Raw genomic sequence first — 18,311 nt, forward strand, 5'->3', positions numbered from 1 at the left:
CCTCCTTTCGAGGGACATCATCATCAAATTTGAGTAGAGAATCTTTGAAGGGAATTTTGTAAGAGTTTCACAGTAGTGAATTCTGGGAGCTCGAACTCACTTGAGTGAGATATTAGGGAGTATTGGGGATTTGGGTTATGAGTAATCATTATCCTTCCAATATGTGTAAGCACTCACTTGTTAGTAAAATCATCTTCGTATATTGACTATGTTTCTTTGTTATCAGGTAGAGTGTGATCTTCAAGGGTTTGAGAAAGTCCTTGCAGTAAAGTTTCCACCACAAGCAATTGCTCAGTTTCAGATTTTCTAGGCGTTTAATTAGTTTCGATTATAATATTTAGTTAGTTTCGATTATAATATTTAGTCACTCATTCTGAATCTTTTCTAATTTTCAAGTTCCTTAGGGCCACGATCATTTTTTCAAGTCTGCTGTGGCTGCAAAAAGATTGATGGTCATAAAATTATCTTGACCCTTGAGCCATTGCGTTTGAGCACAAACAGAAACAGAGCTAAAGGAAAAGAACTTGACGCAAGAAGATGCTCTGAATATAACAAAAGTATATTTCTACTTCTTGTGGTTATTTACTTTTGTTTCTCCTGTCAGCATATTTGATTAATTCGTTCGAATTCACGCTCTCACACATTATTTAAAACCATTTGTAGGTGGCTTGCAAGCTAATTAAGTTAATGCAGAAGCAATACTCTAGACAAAGATGAGCAAATTGAAGGTGATAAATGCATATATGGTGGCCAAATCGCTTATTATTTTTCATCCCTCAATCTAATATGATTCTGAATTTTAATTTCCATGAATAATTGTTAGGCTGGTACAGATGTTCTTAAAAGGGCCATTAAACTACCTTATGAAATTGGAAAGTTGCTATTGCTTGAATGAAAGCACCGTCTTCTGTTGCCAAGGCATTCCCCACATGATGAGATTATGTGATTGTTACCGGCTTCTTAATTATTTGTTAAATCAGGTTTTTCTTATCAAGTACATCATCTTATTCACCATTTTGGCTATATCAGAATTTGCTAATACCATGATGTCAAAGCAAGCTCAAGCACTAGATCCCTAATAATAATGCATTGCATTTTCATTTTATTTTTAGGTTGACTTTGAAGACCCTATGGAGAACATTGGGGTAATCAAGGATTAGGCTGGTGATGGAACTACTTCCACTGTGTTGTTGTGTGCAAGTTCAGTTGCTGGACTTTGAAGAAGAAAGTGATGGCCAGGTCTGCTCTGTTTCAATTGAGGATGGATAGCTGCTTGGAAGGCATGATGATTATTATTGCATGATATTAAGGTACTAAGATCATCATTTCTATCTTGTTTTTTTCTTTGATCGGTTTCTCCTCTATAAGCAAATTCAATTATGCAAATATTACCATTTTTTCACCCAATTTTCACCGTTGGTTGTAATAACAATTTCAGGTACTCAAAAGCTACAGAGCAAAGCACATGTGGTCTGATCATATGCTTCCATGGAGGAAGGAATTCGGTATTGACACTATTATACAGGTAACCGCTGTTGTTAATTTACACAAATTTGCATTGTCAGAATGCCCTTTAATATTCACTGTGTTTCTTTTTGTTATTCAGGTTACCATGGTATGTATAGTATAATCTTTGAGGGTTTGTAAGAGCCTTTGCAGTAAAGTTACCTGCTCGAGGAATTGCACATTCATCGAGTACAATTTTGGATTTTCAAGGTTTGTATGTTTAGTTGCGATTAGCAGGCTTAGTCACTCATTCCTAATCTTTTCTGATTTTCAGGTTATTTAGGTCCATTAACAGTTTTCACACATGTTTCAATGCTAGTTGTAATAACAATTTCTTATCTTGCATCTCTAAGGTGCATCACGTTTGAAACAGCTTTTGCGGTAAAGTTTCAATGCTTGTACAATGGCCGCGAAGAGGTACATTCAATTCGGTACGTTTTGGTGCGGTCTTCTAATGCTAATGTCATGTTGTGTATATTTAGTTTGAAATTAAAACTTAGGTATACAATCTTAATCTCCAATAAATCATTGTGTACAAAGTTTTCTATTAATTATATGGTGATTAAAAGTTTAATTATCTTAACATTTTTTGTAACTCTCTTTTACTTTGCTTGTACAGAGCACCTGTTTTGGCTGGCATGTCTAATTCGTAGAAATTCATTTCCATGGGCAGCTTCTTGAGGTGTTATGCCTTTGTCTTTTCATTCACCATATTTGTTCGAATTTGTTGTCTCATTAAGAATTTAAAGCCTTTTTCTAGGCAGCTTTGTGGCCAATTTTTGATGCCATCAATGCATGATTGTCATTTAGATTTTCCAAATAATTGTTAGAGGGGAAGATATTGTTAAAAGGGCATTTAATTAGCTACGTCCCCTATGAATTTAGTTGCCAATAATACATTGAAATTGAGAACCGTTATTGTCTTAATTAAATTACAGGTGATAAGATGTTGCTTGAGGTTCTGTGATTCTTGACATCAGGATAACTCAAGTCAATTTTTTGTATCAGCATTTATCATCTTCTTTACTGTTTTGCCTTTAAAGAATAAACTTTAGTAAAGTTGTTTTTGTTTGTGTAAGTTATCAAGTTAAGGATACTAAGCAGCTTATTAAGCAAATGTCAGAATGAAGATTGTTCACCACACCTGGCATGTATGATGGCAAGGAAGATTAATTCTTCACAAGCCAATTTGATGAGTGTTAAGACTTTTTGAGATTTTTGGCATTATATATTATTAGAGCTCTCCCTCCTGAGAGATATCTCATTAAATTTCAGTAGAGCTCTCCCAATAATTGCAAGCTTTCATTTGTTTGTAAAATCATCTTCTTATATTCATTGTGTTTCCTTGTGTTATCAGGTAGAGTATCATCTTCAAGGGTTTCAAAAACTCTTTGCAGTAAAGTTTCAACCAATTGCTGTGAAGAGGCATATTCATTTGAGTAATTCAGTTTCAGATTTTCAGGGCGTGTATGTTTAATTAGTTTTGATTAAAATATTTAGTCACTCATTCTGAATCTTTTCTAATTTTCAAGTTCCTTATGGCCACAACCAGTTTTTCAGGTCCGCAGGAACTATCTTGAGCATTGAGGAATTGCGTTTGGGCACACACAGAAACAAGGCTAATGGAAAAGAACTTGACAGAAGAATTATGCTCTAAATCTAACAAAAGTATATTTCTACTTCTTTTGGTTATTTTACTTTTGTGTTTTCTGTCATCATATTTGATCGATTCGTTCGAATTCGGACTCTTTCTCATCATTTAAAACCTTTTTCAGGTGGCTTGCACGCTAATTAAGTTAACGCAGAAGCAATACTCTAGACAAAGATGAGCAAATTGAATATGATAAATGCATATATAGTGGCTTGTTATCGGCTTGAATGAAAGCACCATCTTCTGTTGTCAAGGCTTTCCCCACACGATGAGATTCTGTGCTTGTTATCGGCCCCTTAATTATTTATTAAATCAGGTTTTTATTATCAAGTACATCATCTTATTCACCATTTTGGCTATATATAAAGATTAAAATTTCTAACAGTTGTTTTGGATTCTTGTGTAATCAGATAATTGGGGCAAATGTCAGAATGAGGATTGTTCAGTGCTACTGGTACGGCAATGATGGTGATGGTGAGGAAGATTGTTCACAAGCCAAATAGAGCCCTCCATTTTGTGAAATAACATCCTCAAATTTGAATTTTTTTTTTTTTTGCTAAAATCAAATTTGAATTGTTGAGCATATGAAATGATGCTAAAGCCTTAATAATAGGGCCTTCCAATGAAAGTTTCATTTGAGTGAATTATGGGAGAATGAAAGTTCTTGGAGTGAGTGAGAAATTAAGCATATATCAGCGATTAGTGAATGTTTTTCTTCAACATTAGTACACTCTTATTTCTTAGTAAAATTCTCTTCACGTCTTTGACTGTGACGTAGACCAAAAGCTGAACAATGTAAAATTATATTGTTATTTCCTTATGCTTGTTTTGCTATATATCATTTCTGTGCAATCAAGAATGTAATTTTGTAATTATTTATCAGGCTCTCATATGTGAATTGAAAGATTAAGAAAGATTGATTCTAACTGACTTATGCAATTGAAGATTATGAAAAAGCATTTGCACTAAAGTTCCTAGCTTGTTTAATTGCTGTGTAATTTTTACCCAAGATTATGCAATTCACTTACAGTGTTCTGAGTACTTGAGTTTCAGATTTCCAAGATGTGTAATTTTAGTTGCCATTGAAATATTTAGTCGCTCATTCTTAAAAATCTGTTCTAATTTTCCTGTTATTTTGGGCCATAAACAGTTTGACAAGTCTGCATGTGGTTTCTAAAGATTGATGGTTATGATAAATATTGTGAGGTATGAAATATTAATTTGCTATAAATATGTGTACAAAATTTTACTATTACATGGGGACTGAAATTGTAACTTGCAGGGTCAAAAGAAATCCTAATTTGCTTTAGGTAAGAAATCTTAATTTGCTTAAGTGTCTGCATTTGTGTACAAAGGAAAAATAAGAAACTCTGCTACACGGGGACCGAAATTTTAATTGGCAGGGTCTTCATCAAATGTTTGTTATCAATACTGATCCCGGAATGTGTGGAACACGGTGAAAAGTTTTTCATAGTTTTGTGAAGAAGGCTGATTTATCTGATTCATAGAATTGTGAAAAGGGCATCGGGCGGGGGACAAAAGAAGTGTTAAAATTGAAAAGGTTAATGGTTGAAGCATGCAGTGTTGCAATTAAGTTATTATTGTCTTGAAATAACAGGAGATGATCAGATGCTGGTTAAAGCATGCAGTTTCTGTTGCAATTGTATTGGCCTGGGTTTAGGGAACTGTCAGAACTTTCGGAAGAAGATGGAGTTTCTCAAACCAAATCTAAGAAGATATCTCACATTCCCCACATGGTCTGAACGCACAGGTAAGTTCTTCTCTAGCTCTGTTTTTCATTGTTTGTTATTTTTAATGTAATTACGGGGCAGATTTAATCTCTTATCTTGACTTTGCTTTGAGAAAACTACTGTTATATCTATTTTTAATTCACATGTCCACAGTAATTTCATTTTAGTTTGAGCTGAGTGATAACTGTTCAAGGCTCACTTACTCATTGGGAGAAGCTGCATGACGCAGGCTGCAAGGATTTAGATTTTCATTCGAAGGCTCACTTGCTCATTAGCTTGTGCAATTCCTGTTAAGAGGCACATCCATTCGAAGTAATTCAATTTTATATTTTCATAGTGTGCATGTTTCGTTGCGATTAAAATGATTAGTCTCTTGTTCTTAATGTTTTCTGATTTTCCAGTTATTTAGGGCCATAAATATTTTCCAAGTACTGCATGTGGCTGAAAAAGATTGATGATGATAATTATATCTTGAGGCCTGTGTCTTGCTTTTGAGCACTCGCAGAAACAGAGCTCAAGGGAAAGAAATTGGAAGATGCTCTAAATATAACAAAAGTACATTTCTACTTGTGGTCAATTTACATTTGTTTCTTGTGTCATTATGCAGATTAATTTATTCGAATTTATCCTATCTCATTCATTTATTTTAGACAAAGTTTGAAAAAAAAAATTATAAGTATACAATTTCCAATGGATTTGATAGAGCGGTCATCAACCTATTGATGTTATTGGAGTAGCACTGTTCTTAAGCACTGCTTTGAGGTCTCTCCCTCTCTATATACATTGATAGACTATTCTGGTCGTACCAAATTATCCTTGTTTTAATGTTTTGTTTGTTAAACTTTGACTGGGCGAATCTGTTTATTTGTCTGATATGATGTTAGTGTGGTTTCTATTGAAGTGTGTTGATCTATCACCAAGTAGTAATTCAATTTTTCTTTACCAAATCGACTTACATACTTTCCAAGTCTAGATCCTTAACAATAGAGAGACTCCGCTACAGAAGTACGATTTCTCTAGTTTTGTAGTTAAATACGTTAGAATGGTTTTAAATTAACAGAACTCTGAGATAGTTCTCTGAGGAAATACAAGTGGTGAATATGGTTCCAACTTTTAAGTGCCTTAATATTCCCATTTGTTCAGCCCTGTGCGTAAACAATTAGTAATTTCTGTCCAAATTCTTCTTTAATGCCTATATGTGTTGGACTTTGTCTATTGTTCAACTTCTCAAATGGATTCCATGCAGGGTTTTGAATGTCCAATTAGGAGAAAGATCAAGGCTTGCTTGGCTAGGAGTGGAAGCGGTTCCGCTACTTCAGTCAGATGACCTTTTGAAGAAGGCTTACAACAGGCCGTCTCAGGATGTCAATGGCTCAACTCAAAAGTCCCCAAGGTGGTTGATATCAAAGAATGCCATTGTCTCTGGGCTTGGGCTCCTTGGCATCAAACAAGGGAATGTCGACTCTGTTGAAGGGGAAGCAGGGGCTCCTAAAGTGCGAAGAAAGAGGATAGGCCGGAAGAAGGTGACCGCATAAATTTCTTGGGAGTTAATTCTAGTCAATAGCCCAATTTTGCTGCATTAATCTAGTAGGGAGGTGGTGGTATTTCACCGTGTTTCCTGGCAAGTATAGTTCACTGATAGAGGGATTCTTTTCTTGATGTCTAAATACTATATGTGATACAACGTCGTATATTCCAATTTTTCTCCAGTTAAATTCTAGTAAGTTAGAAAAGTTAATTTTGTTCTAGCGATGAATTGTTTTCTTAATAACAATAATTGCCTGTTGCTTTGGAATCTTATTCACTCTCTGCAACCCAATTAAATTGTGCAAATTCTACTGCAGATTTGTCAAACAGAGTGTCTCTGTGATTGTTTTGATACACCTTTGATGGCAAGTTCAAGTTTGAATTATTTTGTAATGCCAAAAAACCATAGCGCTTTTAATTACTTGATCATACTCGAATTCCTATTTAGTACTACCGTGTTGTAGTTATAGTTATTGTGAAAAAGGAACTGAAACTATAATATAAATGTTGATCTTGTGTTGTATATATGATTTTTAAATAATAATTTTGACAAAATTAATAAATGTATCATTGATTTTTTTATACTCCCAACTTAATTTTAAGTCACAATAATAAATATTTATTAAATACTTTGATACTGTAACTTTAAAACTATGCTCCGCAGCACTCTTATCTAATTTTAATTGTACTTTCTAGCTCGATTATAGAAATCCTTACTCGATGTACTTTACCATACAAGATGTTACTTTACTTAATCTTACTCGACTTTAATTGCATATTTTATAACGAATTTTTTGTCAAAAAATTGGTCCCGATTCCAGAAAAACAGTAACTTCCATTCAAAAGGGTTCAGCGTTGAGTGCATGTAATCTGCACAAGTTTGACAAAAAATAACCGAAAAAAAAAAAGAAACCCACGTCCAAAGATGCCGTTGAAATAAAGTTATTGGGCATTCATAATAAAATAAACAAATAAAAAAATGAATAAAAAATTAAATACTTAATTAATTTTTATCAAATTCTTATCAAATATTTAAAAAAGTATATAAAATGAATTAATTGATGGTATTATTAATTTTCATGATGATTTTTAATATTATATTAGTGATTATTAAATTTAATACAATCAATAATGCAAGAAATTATTAAATGGTTAATTTTATTGACAAATTATCAAATACGCAAGTAATGAAAAATTAATCTCAAGAGTTAGTTGAAGTAAAGTTCCAATTTAATCAGACGATACATAATAGATAAATATAAATTTTAAGTAAATCATAAATTAAAAAAATGATTAATATTAAGTATAAATAAATAATAATGACATAAATTAAAGTCTCATAAATGGATAACTTTTTTTCTTTAATCTTATCTCAACTAAAGTCATGTTTAAATTAAGGTGGTGCTGTCAGCATACCCCTTTGCTTTGCATATCCTTTTGTTGTGAGAATAATTATGCAGAGAATTTTACAAGTGCTGATGCTGTGCAATTATTGAGGTGGTGGATCAGAAAGCTAGCCCCAGATGGTGACTCCTTTAATTTGCAGCACAAAAGAACGTTCACATTGACATTGACTTGAGGGTAAAAATTAAATAACTCCTATGGTATAAGAAGAATGCAAACATGGTTGAATGAACATTCTCACAGAATACATAAAAGCTACTTTCCTCTGAGCATTTTAGCAGCAAGAAAAGCAATTGCATCATTTACCATTTGATCTAATATCAGAATGGCTCATGCGCTCGTTTCCTCTCTCTTGGACCAGCTGAATTCCATTGCTCAAGAAAAGTGGAGGCTTGTGACGGGTGTCGAACAACAAGTGGGAAAGCTTACTACCAATCTTCAAGCCATTCAAGCTGTACTGGAAGATGCAGAGCAGAGGCAAATGAAGCAGGACAAAGCTGTTACTCTTTGGCTGGATCAGCTCAGAGACGCATCCTACGACATGGAAGATGTGTTGGAAGAGTGGATCATTGAATCACGGAAATTGCAGCTTGGTGAGGGCGGCGATGATGACGATGCTCTTGCTCTTGCTCCTCCTAAGAAGAAGGTATGTTCCTTCTTTCGTGCTGCCTCAAACTACTTAGGTGGTTTCAAACAACTCATTCTTCGTGATGATGTTGCTGTCAAGATTAGCGAAATCAGTGAAAAGCTAGATGGTATTGCCACTTGAAAAGATATGTTTAAATTTGTTGAGAATGTGAGTAACAATGTTAAGAAACCAGAGCGAGTGCGAACCACCTCCTTGATTGATGAGGGAGAGGTTTTTGGTAGAGATGACGAGAAAAATGAGCTGTTAGGTAAGTTGTTGGGTGAGAGTGGCGAACAACATCCTCATATCATCTCACTGGTTGGGTTAGGGGGTATAGGTAAAACCACTCTTGCACAACTAGCCTATAATAATGATGAGGTGAAAAGAAATTTTGAAAAAGTTATATGGGTGTGTGTATCAGACACTTTTGATGAGATGAGGGTCGCCAAAGCAATCATTGAAGGTCTAGGCGAGTCAGCTTCTGGTTTAAGCGAATTCCAATCTCTTATGAGCCATATCCATAGATCAATTGAAGGAAAAAAATTTTTTATTGTCTTAGATGATGTATGGGATGGGAATTATAATATATGGGATCAATTCTTCTTTTGTCTAAAGAATGGTCTTCCCGGAAGTTAAATTGTGGTTACCACACGTAATGAGTCAGTTGCACATATGATGCGAACAATAGAGTTAGATATTATCTCCATTGAACAACTAGCTGAAGAGGAATGCTGGTTGTTGTTCAAGCGGTTGGCATTTTTCGGTCGCTCTTTCGAGGATCGTGAAAAATTAGAACCAATCGGGCGAAAAATTGCACGCAAGTGCAAAGGCCTGCCTCTTGCTGTAAAGGTAATAGGGAATCTCTTGCGCTCTAAACGTACAGTAAAAGAGTGGCAAAGAATTTTAGAGAGTGAAATGTGGAAGGTAGAAGAGATTAGGAAAGGTCTTTTGGCTCCTTTGTTGTTGAGTTATAATGATTTGCCCTTTAATTCTATGGTAAAACAGTGTTTCTCATATTGTGCTGTCTTTCCAAAAGACCACTATATGCATAAAAATGAATTGATTGATATGTGGATGGCTCAAGGTTACCTTAATGCAGAAGAAGACGAAGAAATGGAGATGATTGGAGAAGAGTATTTCAACATCTTAGCAACACACTCTTTCTTTCAAGAGTTTGAAACATATGGTGACGATAATGAGTTTATGAGGTGTAAGATGCATGACATAGTACATGATTTTGCCCAATTTGTGAGTAGCAAAGAATGTTTGTGGCTAGAAATTAGTGGTACCAAAGAATCAGTCATAAACTCTTTTGGTGAGAAAGTCCGTCACTTAGGGTTAAATTTTGAAGGAGGTGCTCCATTTCTTATGTCCATTCATGGACTTAATGGATTGCGTACAATCCGTCTCTTAATAATAGCATCCTTCCAGAGTTATTTAGTAAATTGGAGTGTTTGAGGGCATTAGTTATAAGGCAGTCGTTCCCATTTTTTCGTCCTGAGTCGTTCCTATATTTTCATTCTAACGAAAATTGGATTAGAGAAATTCCAGAAAATGTCGGAAAATTGATGCATTTAAAATATCTTAATTTGTCTGGACTGTGTATAGAGAGACTACCTGAGACTTTGTGTGAATTATATAATTTACAAAAGCTAGATATTAGGGGTTGCGAAAATCTTAGGGAATTGCCAGCGGGGATTGGGAAGTTAATGAACATGAGGAGTTTACTGAATGGTGAAACTTATTCGTTGAAATACATGCCAATAGGGATTTCCAAATTAACCAGTCTTCGAACATTAGACAAGTTTGTGGTGGGTGGAGGTGTTGATGGTAGCAATACGTGTAGGCTTGAATCTCTGAAAAATCTTCAACTCCTTCGAGAATGTGGAATAGAAGGGCTGGGTAATGTGTCACATTTAGATGAGGCTGAGAGGTTACAACTTTACAATAAGAAAAACCTCCTTCGTTTGCGTCTTGTGTTTGGTGGAGTCGTAGATGGGGAAGCCGAAGAAGGGAGGAGGAAGAACAAGAAAGATAAACAACTTCTTGAAGCCTTATAACCACCTTTGAATGTAGAGGAATTATGGATTATATCCTACCGAGGCAACATTTTTCCCAAATGGTTGACTTTGCTAACCAATCTAAGGAATTTAACACTTTCCTCGTGCGTTAACTGTGAGCATTTGCCTCCGTTGGGAAAATTGCCTCTGGAAAAACTCAAACTATGGAGATTAAAAAGTGTAAAAAGAGTGGGTAATGAGTTTTTGGGAATAGAAGAAAACAGTGAGGACGACCCATCTTCATCTTCATCGTCATCATCAGTTATTGCCTTCCCCAAATTGAAATCACTCGAAATTAGCGTCATGACAGAACTGGAAGAGTGGAATTACAGGATTACGAGGAAGGAAAACATCTCCATCATGCCACGTCTTTCTCTCTTGTCGATTCAGTTTTGCCACAAATTAAAGGTGCTGCCGGATTACATTGTTGAAACGACGACACTGCAGAGATTGATTATTAACGATTGTCGTATTCTAGAAGAACGTTACAGAAAGGGGAAAGTGGTGGTAAATTCTCACATTCCCCGCATCGAGTGGTGGTAAATTCTCGAATGGTTGCAATTACTATCACCCGCCGGTAATTTCTCTCCTCTGTTTTACTTTGTTGTTGCTTGCAATGAAATTAATAAAAATATTTATATTTTGAATTAAAATTCTGTATATTGCCAATGTGGGGATATATAATATTTTCTAATATTTTGATTTGCGTATTGAATTCAACTATTTACTTGAACCATTAATTTAATGGGTCACTCTATGATATTGTTACAAAAATTATAGAATCAATTATGGTATAAATATGTACTGTTAGATTTAATCAATAGTTCATAAAGTTAAAAGTTAGTTACGATAATATTTTAATTTCAGTTATTTAAAATTTAAACTTCCTAGTTATCAAATCTATTAAACTTGTTTTCTAAAGATTAAATAATTAAAAAAAAACAAGTGTAGTATGTTGAAATTTCTATATTTTTTTAAAAAAAATATGTAGTCATTTGTAAACTTCCTAATGTATTTTATTTTTTAATGCACGAAAATTTGTTATGTGCAACTTCCTGAGAGACAAAATCTCTGTGATACATTTGCAGTAATGTTGAAAACTAAATTATTAATTTTATCTTATATAATGATAATCGAATTTTTTTATATATAATATACGTGACATTAATTCTTTAAAGTAATTGTGTAATTGTTTTTAGTAGTACATTAGCCCACTTTGTTTTATTTCATACTTGTTTAATTATGCTCACCAGGGATTCGAGGAAATGTCAGAACCACACTAGCAATTCACAGGTCCAATCTAATTTGGTTTTAATGATGCAGGCAGGAGAGTATGCTAAGAAAATGAAAAGTTTAGCCAAAGGATTGCTAAAATGTTCTGCTGGTAATTCACTTGCTTTATTTTATAGAATTTCATTTCCATCTTCTTCTATTGATATCTTGTTGTGAATAAACAAGAACAGAGAAGTAAATGATTGAACCACAGAGAAGTAAAGATATATCAAAATTCGATATTATGATCATTAAAGCAAGCTCAAGCTCAAGCATTGCATTTTTTATTTTATTTAGTTTATAGAATTTTCATTTCCACCTGCATTTCATTTTTAGGTTGACGTTGAAGACTCTATGGAGAACATTGGGGTAACCAAGGATTATCACTGTGGTTATTGTGCAACGTTTGGTTGCTGGACTTTGGAGAAGGAAGTGATGGCCGGGTCTGCTCTGTTTCAATTAAGGATGGACAGCTGCCTGAAAGACATGATGATTATTATTGCATGATGTTAAGGTGCTAAGATCATCATTTATATCTTGTTTCATTCTTGGAATCATTTATCCTATATAAACATATTGAATTGTGCTAATATTATCATATGCGTCAATGGAGGCAGGAATTTGGTGTTGACACTATTATGCAGGTAACCACACTTCATAGATTGCAAAAATTTGCGTTGTCAGAATATCCTTTAATAGTCATTGTGTTTCTTTGTGTTATCAGGTTATCATCTCCAAGGGTTTGAAAGAGCCTTTGCAGTAAACTCAGTTGTCACCAGCTCGTGCAATTGCACATTCATTCAGAGTACTTCAATATTGGGTTTTCAAGTTTTGTATGTTTAGTCGATTAATATGTTTAGTCACTCATTCTCAATCATTTCTGATTTTCAAGTTCTTTAGGGCCATAAACAGTTTTTCAAACTCATTCTTATTTTTTAGGTTGATTTCCTACTCGTGGAGAACATTGGCAAGTCCAAGGATTAGGCTGGCGATGGAACTACTACCTCTGTTGTTATTGTGCAAGGTTTGATCGCTGGACCTTGAACAAGAATGCCTTACACGCATTCTGTAATTGAAGCGTTCTCTAAAGCAAAAGAGCAGTAGAAGGAATAATGATGGCCGGATCTGCTCTATCTTAATTGAAGATCTCTGTGATGTTGAGGAGCTTAAAGCAGTTGATGCTTTTTGAAAATTGTTATTACAGATGAACTGATTCCTGAAGACGAGTATCTAATGATTGTTAAGGCGTACTTTCATGAACTTCCTTTCTTAACAAATGTTTCAATGCTGGCTGTAGTAACAATTTCATATCTTGCATCTCTCGGGTGCATCATGTTCACGGGTTTGAAAAAGCATTTGTGGTAATGCTTCAAAGCTTGTACAATGGCTGTGAAAAGGCACATTCAATTAGGTACGTTTTGGTGCGGTCTCCCAATGCTAATATCATATTTTGTATAGCAATTAAAATTTAGCTATACAATCTTAATATGCAATAAATCATTGTATACAAAGTTTTCTATTGATTATATGGTGACTGAAATTTTAATTATCATATCAATTTAAATTTTTTTGTAACTCTCTTTTACTTTGCTTGTACAGAGTACCTGTTTTGGCTGATATGTCTAATTCGTAGAAATTCATTTCCATCGGTTTCCATTGGCTTTAGCACAAACAGAAACAGAGCTCTGGGGAAAAGTTTTACTTCTTGTGGTATTAGGCCTTTGTTTCTTCATTCATCATATTTTTCGAATTCATGCTCTCATTTAGAGGGTAAAAGCCTTTTCCAGGCTGCTTTGTAGCCAAACTTTGACGCCTTTGATGCATGACTGTCATTTAGATTTCTCAAATAACTGTTAGATTGGAGAAGAATAAAAAGATACTGTTAAAAGGGTATTTAATTAGCGCCCTCTGAATTTCTTGGAGTTAATGTAGTCAATTGCCCAATTTTGCTGCCTGTCGAAGATACACAGCATGGAAGTCCTCATCAAACTCTGAGACACCTAATAAATAGTAGGAGGGGGTGGTATTCGCCTGGTGTTAATTTCCTGGCAAGTATAGTTCACAGATAGAGGGGTTCTTTTCTTGATGTCTAAATACCGTATGAGATACAACATCGTGTATTCCAATTTTTCTCTAGTTAAATTTTAATAAGTTAGAAAAGTTAATTTTGTTTTAGCAATGAATTGTTTTCTTAATAATAATAATTGCCATGTTCCTCTGAAGTCTTATTAATGCCAGACCAACAACTACTAGGTTCATCTCTCGTTCACTTACTCAGGGAATCTCGAGGGCATTCATTGGCAGGTAGTCTTTCTTGTTGAGCTCCTGGAATTACATTTAATTTATCATTTGTTGGGTTTTGCTTTTTGATTGCTTTGGGATTTGTGTTATTATCGCTTTGTCGCTCATTAATCTTGGCTGTTTTGAATCTGTGTTGGATTTAGAAGTTTGGAGTTGAAAACAGTTAAAGCTTAGACTAGTAGAAGAGATTTATACATTCATTTATCTTGGACAAAGTTTTTGGGGGAAAAAAAAATTATAAGTATACATTTTCCAATGGTTCGGTGATGTTTGATTGGTTTAAAGATGTTGGATCTCTCATCAGATTTCTTATGTATCGACTGCTGTTGCCACAGGATGCTCGCAGATCCTGCTTTTTTGTATAAACTTCTACTAGAGCAGGCTGCCACAATTGGTTGCACTGTTTCGTGGGAGTTGGAGAATCATAAGGAGAGGTGTGTTTTTTCTCTCATAACAAAGGAACTCTCCCCTTCCTTTTTATTTTCATCTTATATATTAAGCTAATAAATGTTTGTTTCTGTCGTGATGGGATAAAGCAAGAATGGGATCAGCTTGGTTTTGGTGCTTTCCTCGGACTATATGCAAACATGAGATATCAGCTATTGTGTGGATTTGATAGAGCGGTCATCAACCATTTTGATGTTACCAGGTTATCTCTCCCTCTCCCTCTTCTACGTATTTGTTTATTGATCTACAACTCTATATCCATTGATAGACTATTCTGGACGTACCAAATTACCCTTGTTTAAATGTTTTGTTTGTTAAACTTTGACTAGGGAATCTGTTACTTGTCTGATAAGAGGTTAGTGTGGTTTCTATTGAAGTGTGTAGATCTATCACCAAGTATTATTTCAAGTTTTCTTTACTTAATCCACTTGCATCCTTTCCAAGTCCAGATCCTTAACAATAGTGCGACATCGCTACAGAAGTACAATTTCTCTAGTTTGACAGTTAAATACGTAAGAATGGTTTTAAATTAACTGAACTCTGAGATAGTTCTCTAAGGAAGTACAAGTGGTGAATACGGTTCCAAATTTTAAGTGCCTTAATATATCCATTTGTTCAGCCCTGTGCATAAAAAATCAGTAATTGCCGTCCAAATTCTTCTTTACTGCCTATATGTGTTGGACTTTGTCTATTCTTCAACTTCTCAAATGGATTTTTTGAATGTCCAATTAGGAGAAAGATCAAGGCTTGCTTGGCTACGAGTGGAAGCGGATCCGCTACTTCAATCATATGACCTTTTGAAGAAGGCTTACAACGGGGCGGCTCAGGATGTCAATGGCTCAACTCAAAAGTCCCCAAAGTGGTTGATATCAAAGAATGCCATTGTCTCGGGGCTTGGGCTCCTTGGCATCAAACAAGGGAATGTCGACTCTGTTGAAGGGGAAGCAAGGGCTCCTAAAGTGCGAAGAAAGAGGATAGTCTGGAAGAAGGTGATCGCATAAATTTCTTGGGAGTTAATCCTAGTCAATAGCCCAATTTTGCTGCCTGTCGAAGAGATACAACACGGAAGTCCTCATCAAACTCTTTTGAGACATCTAAGAACTAGTAGGGAGGTGGTGGTATTCACCGTGTTTCCTGGCAAGTATAGTTCACTGATAGAGGGATTCTTTTCTTGATGTCTAAATACTATATGTGATACAACGTCATATATTCCAATTTTTCTTCAGTTAAATTCTAGTAAGTTAGAAAAGTTAATTTTGTTCTAGTGATGAATTGTTTTCTTAATAATAATAATGGCCTGTTGCTTGGAATCTTATTCACTCTCTGTAACCCAGGTAAATTGTGCAAATTCTACTGCGGATTTGTCAAACAGAGCGTCTTTGTGATTTCTTTGATAGACTTTTGATCACTAGTTTAAGTTTGAATCATCTTGTAATGACAAAAAGCCATAACTTTTAATTACTTGATCGTACTCGAGTTCTTGTTTAGTATTAGCTCTAATTATAGTATCATCTTGTAATTCACAAGTTTGATTGAGCAGAAATAGCCAAAAAAGAACTAATGAAACCCACGTCCAGAAGTGCCGTTGTCACATATGCCCATTAATAAATTGAAAAATTATGATTCAAAATCCAAAAGTAGAAAAAGAAAAACAATTCTTGGAAACACACTCGGAGTTTTAAATTCATGTGAAAAAAGAGTTTACTATTATTTTCTTTTCCAAAAATTAAGCTAAGACATCAGTATATGCCCAAAATACCCTCATATCATCCCTAACTTTCTAAACTCCCCCGCTCCTCTCAACATCATCTCTTCCAAATCTTCCCCCCCCCCCCGGCAAAAAAAAAAAAAAAAAAAAACACCAGCCATGGTTTCAAATTCAATCACCTCAACTCTCCAACATTGGCTTGTAAACCACCCACAAATCCTCAACTTCACATGGACTGAAAACCAAACCCCAGCTTCCTCCCCAGACTTCCCCATTCTCTCCATCCTCACTTACCTCTCCCTCACATCCATCCTCTACCACACATTAACGTCAACATCACCATCATCATCACCTCTCATTGGACCCCACGTCCTCAAGCCCATCACAGCCGTCCATAACCTCACCCTCCTCCTCCTCTCCCTCATCATGGCTGTTGGTTGCACCCTCTCCATCATCCTCCACTCACCCCACCTCCGTTATACCCTCTGTTCCCCCCCACCATTTCTCCCTCCGGCCCCCTCTTCTTCTACGCATACATCTTCTACCTTTTCCAAAATACTCGAATTCCTAGACACCCTTTTGATCGTTTTGTCAAACTCCATCCAGCGCCTCAGGTTCCTCCACGTCTACCACCATGCAACCGTCGTCGTAATGTGCTACCTTTGGCTGCAGACGAAGCAGTCTTTGTTTCCTATTGCACTTGTGACCAATACAAAAAAAGGATATTTCAGAAAAAAAAGGATATAGTTAGTTGAAAAAAAAGGGTTATCGAAAGAAATTGAGAGAGTCAAATATCACCGCTCTAATTTCTTTTTTAGAATGTTATGTATAGTATTAAGAGTGGTAATATTGGCACCCCATGTGAAGAAAGCTCATTGTGCTGAGCTGAGAAGAGAGAAGAAGTCAGAAGCTAAGGTACGTCAGCAATGCCACGTCAACAATGCTGAGTCAGCTGATTCTGTTATGCAGCAATGAGAGTTCGCGTGATTAGTTAGCTAGTATTAGTTAGTTAATACAGATCAGTTTCGTTAATAGCTTTTACTAATGAAATGCAAGTATAAAAGACTTGTAATTTACTCATTTGTAATAAATGAAATAATAAGATCTGGAATATTCATCAATTTTCTCTCTGTTTCTCAGTAACCAAACAGCATTTGCAACTCATTTTTACATGGTATCAGAGCCAGAAATATGGCAAGCTCAAGCAATTTAAACACAAATCCAAACACAACAAACATGAATCAATCAATACAAACTACCTTCTCATTCATTACGCCAATCAAATTGGATAGATCCAATTATATGCTCTGGCGAAATCAAGTATTAGCTTCTATAAGAGGAAACAGACTTGAAGGCTACATCAATGGAGAAAAGGCAGCACCTACTCAATTTCTTACTTCAGGAAGCTATGCTGAAACAATGGGAAGAGTTACACAACAAGTTGAAAATCCAGAATATATAATCTGGAGGTCACAGGATCAGACATTACTAAGCTGGCTATTAAGCTCAATCACTGAAGGTATTCTCAGTCATGTTCATTCTTGTAATACTGCATATGATGTGTGGAAAACATTGGAGAAAAAGTTTGGTGCAAAATCTGAAGCTAGAGTTCTTCAACTTAAATATGAGATGAGTGTTTTGAGAAAAGATTCACTAAATGTAGAAGATTATTGTTTGAAAATGAAACAAATAGCAGATAAATTAGCCTGTGCTGGTAGTCCAGTTTCTGACAAAGATCTGTTACAACAGATCCTTAATGGTCTTGGACCAGGCTATCTAGATTTAGCAACTTTCATAACTGCTAGTAAGCTAGATTTTGATGATTCCTATGCATTGCTGCTCACGCATGAAACAAGATTAGAACAGAGTCTAAATGAAAAACAGATGTTCAATGCAAATCTTGCTAATGTTTCTCATAATAATAATGGCTATGGTATGATGAATGCTTATTATGCTCAAACAAGAGGTAGTGCTCGAAGAGGTGGATATAATGGAGGATTTCATAGTGGAAATCAATTTGGAAGAAACAATTTTCATACTGGAAGAGGAATGTTTA

The 18,311-nt window shown here is 35.2% G+C and overlaps 2 protein-coding genes, 1 long non-coding RNA gene and 1 pseudogene across 4 annotated transcripts; all 4 read left to right on the top strand.

The window, feature by feature from the left end:
- Positions 1-319: 319 nt before the first annotated feature.
- On the top strand, positions 320-1,178 carry LOC112098455. 2 transcript variants are annotated; one of them, XR_002905559.1, is made up of 4 exons: positions 320-557; positions 664-728; positions 824-980; positions 1,113-1,178. It is a non-coding gene; the product is annotated as an uncharacterized LOC112098455 (long non-coding RNA). The 2 variants fall into 2 exon arrangements; XR_002905558.1 differs by lacking the exon at positions 1,113-1,178 and having other exon boundaries at positions 322-557; positions 824-1,103.
- Positions 1,179-8,164: 6,986 nt separating this feature from the next.
- Positions 8,165-8,608, top strand: LOC112097926 (putative disease resistance protein RGA4). The gene has a single exon (XM_024183516.1). It carries the CDS (start codon positions 8,165-8,167, stop codon positions 8,606-8,608), a length of 444 nt encoding a protein of 147 aa, XP_024039284.1.
- A 6-nt stretch (positions 8,609-8,614) lies between these two features.
- LOC112097927 (putative disease resistance protein RGA1) lies at positions 8,615-10,527 on the top strand. Its single transcript, XM_024183517.1, has 4 exons — positions 8,615-8,735; positions 9,156-9,316; positions 9,473-9,821; positions 10,076-10,527. Exons 1-4 carry the CDS (start codon positions 8,615-8,617, stop codon positions 10,525-10,527), a joined length of 1,083 nt encoding a protein of 360 aa, XP_024039285.1.
- A 5,887-nt stretch (positions 10,528-16,414) lies between these two features.
- Positions 16,415-17,002, top strand: LOC112097928 (annotated as a pseudogene).
- The last annotated feature ends 1,309 nt before the right edge of the window (positions 17,003-18,311 follow it).

This window comes from Citrus clementina, unplaced genomic scaffold (assembly GCF_000493195.1).
Source record: "Citrus clementina cultivar Clemenules unplaced genomic scaffold, Citrus_clementina_v1.0 scaffold_5, whole genome shotgun sequence".
NCBI classification, from domain to species: domain Eukaryota; kingdom Viridiplantae; phylum Streptophyta; class Magnoliopsida; order Sapindales; family Rutaceae; genus Citrus; species Citrus x clementina.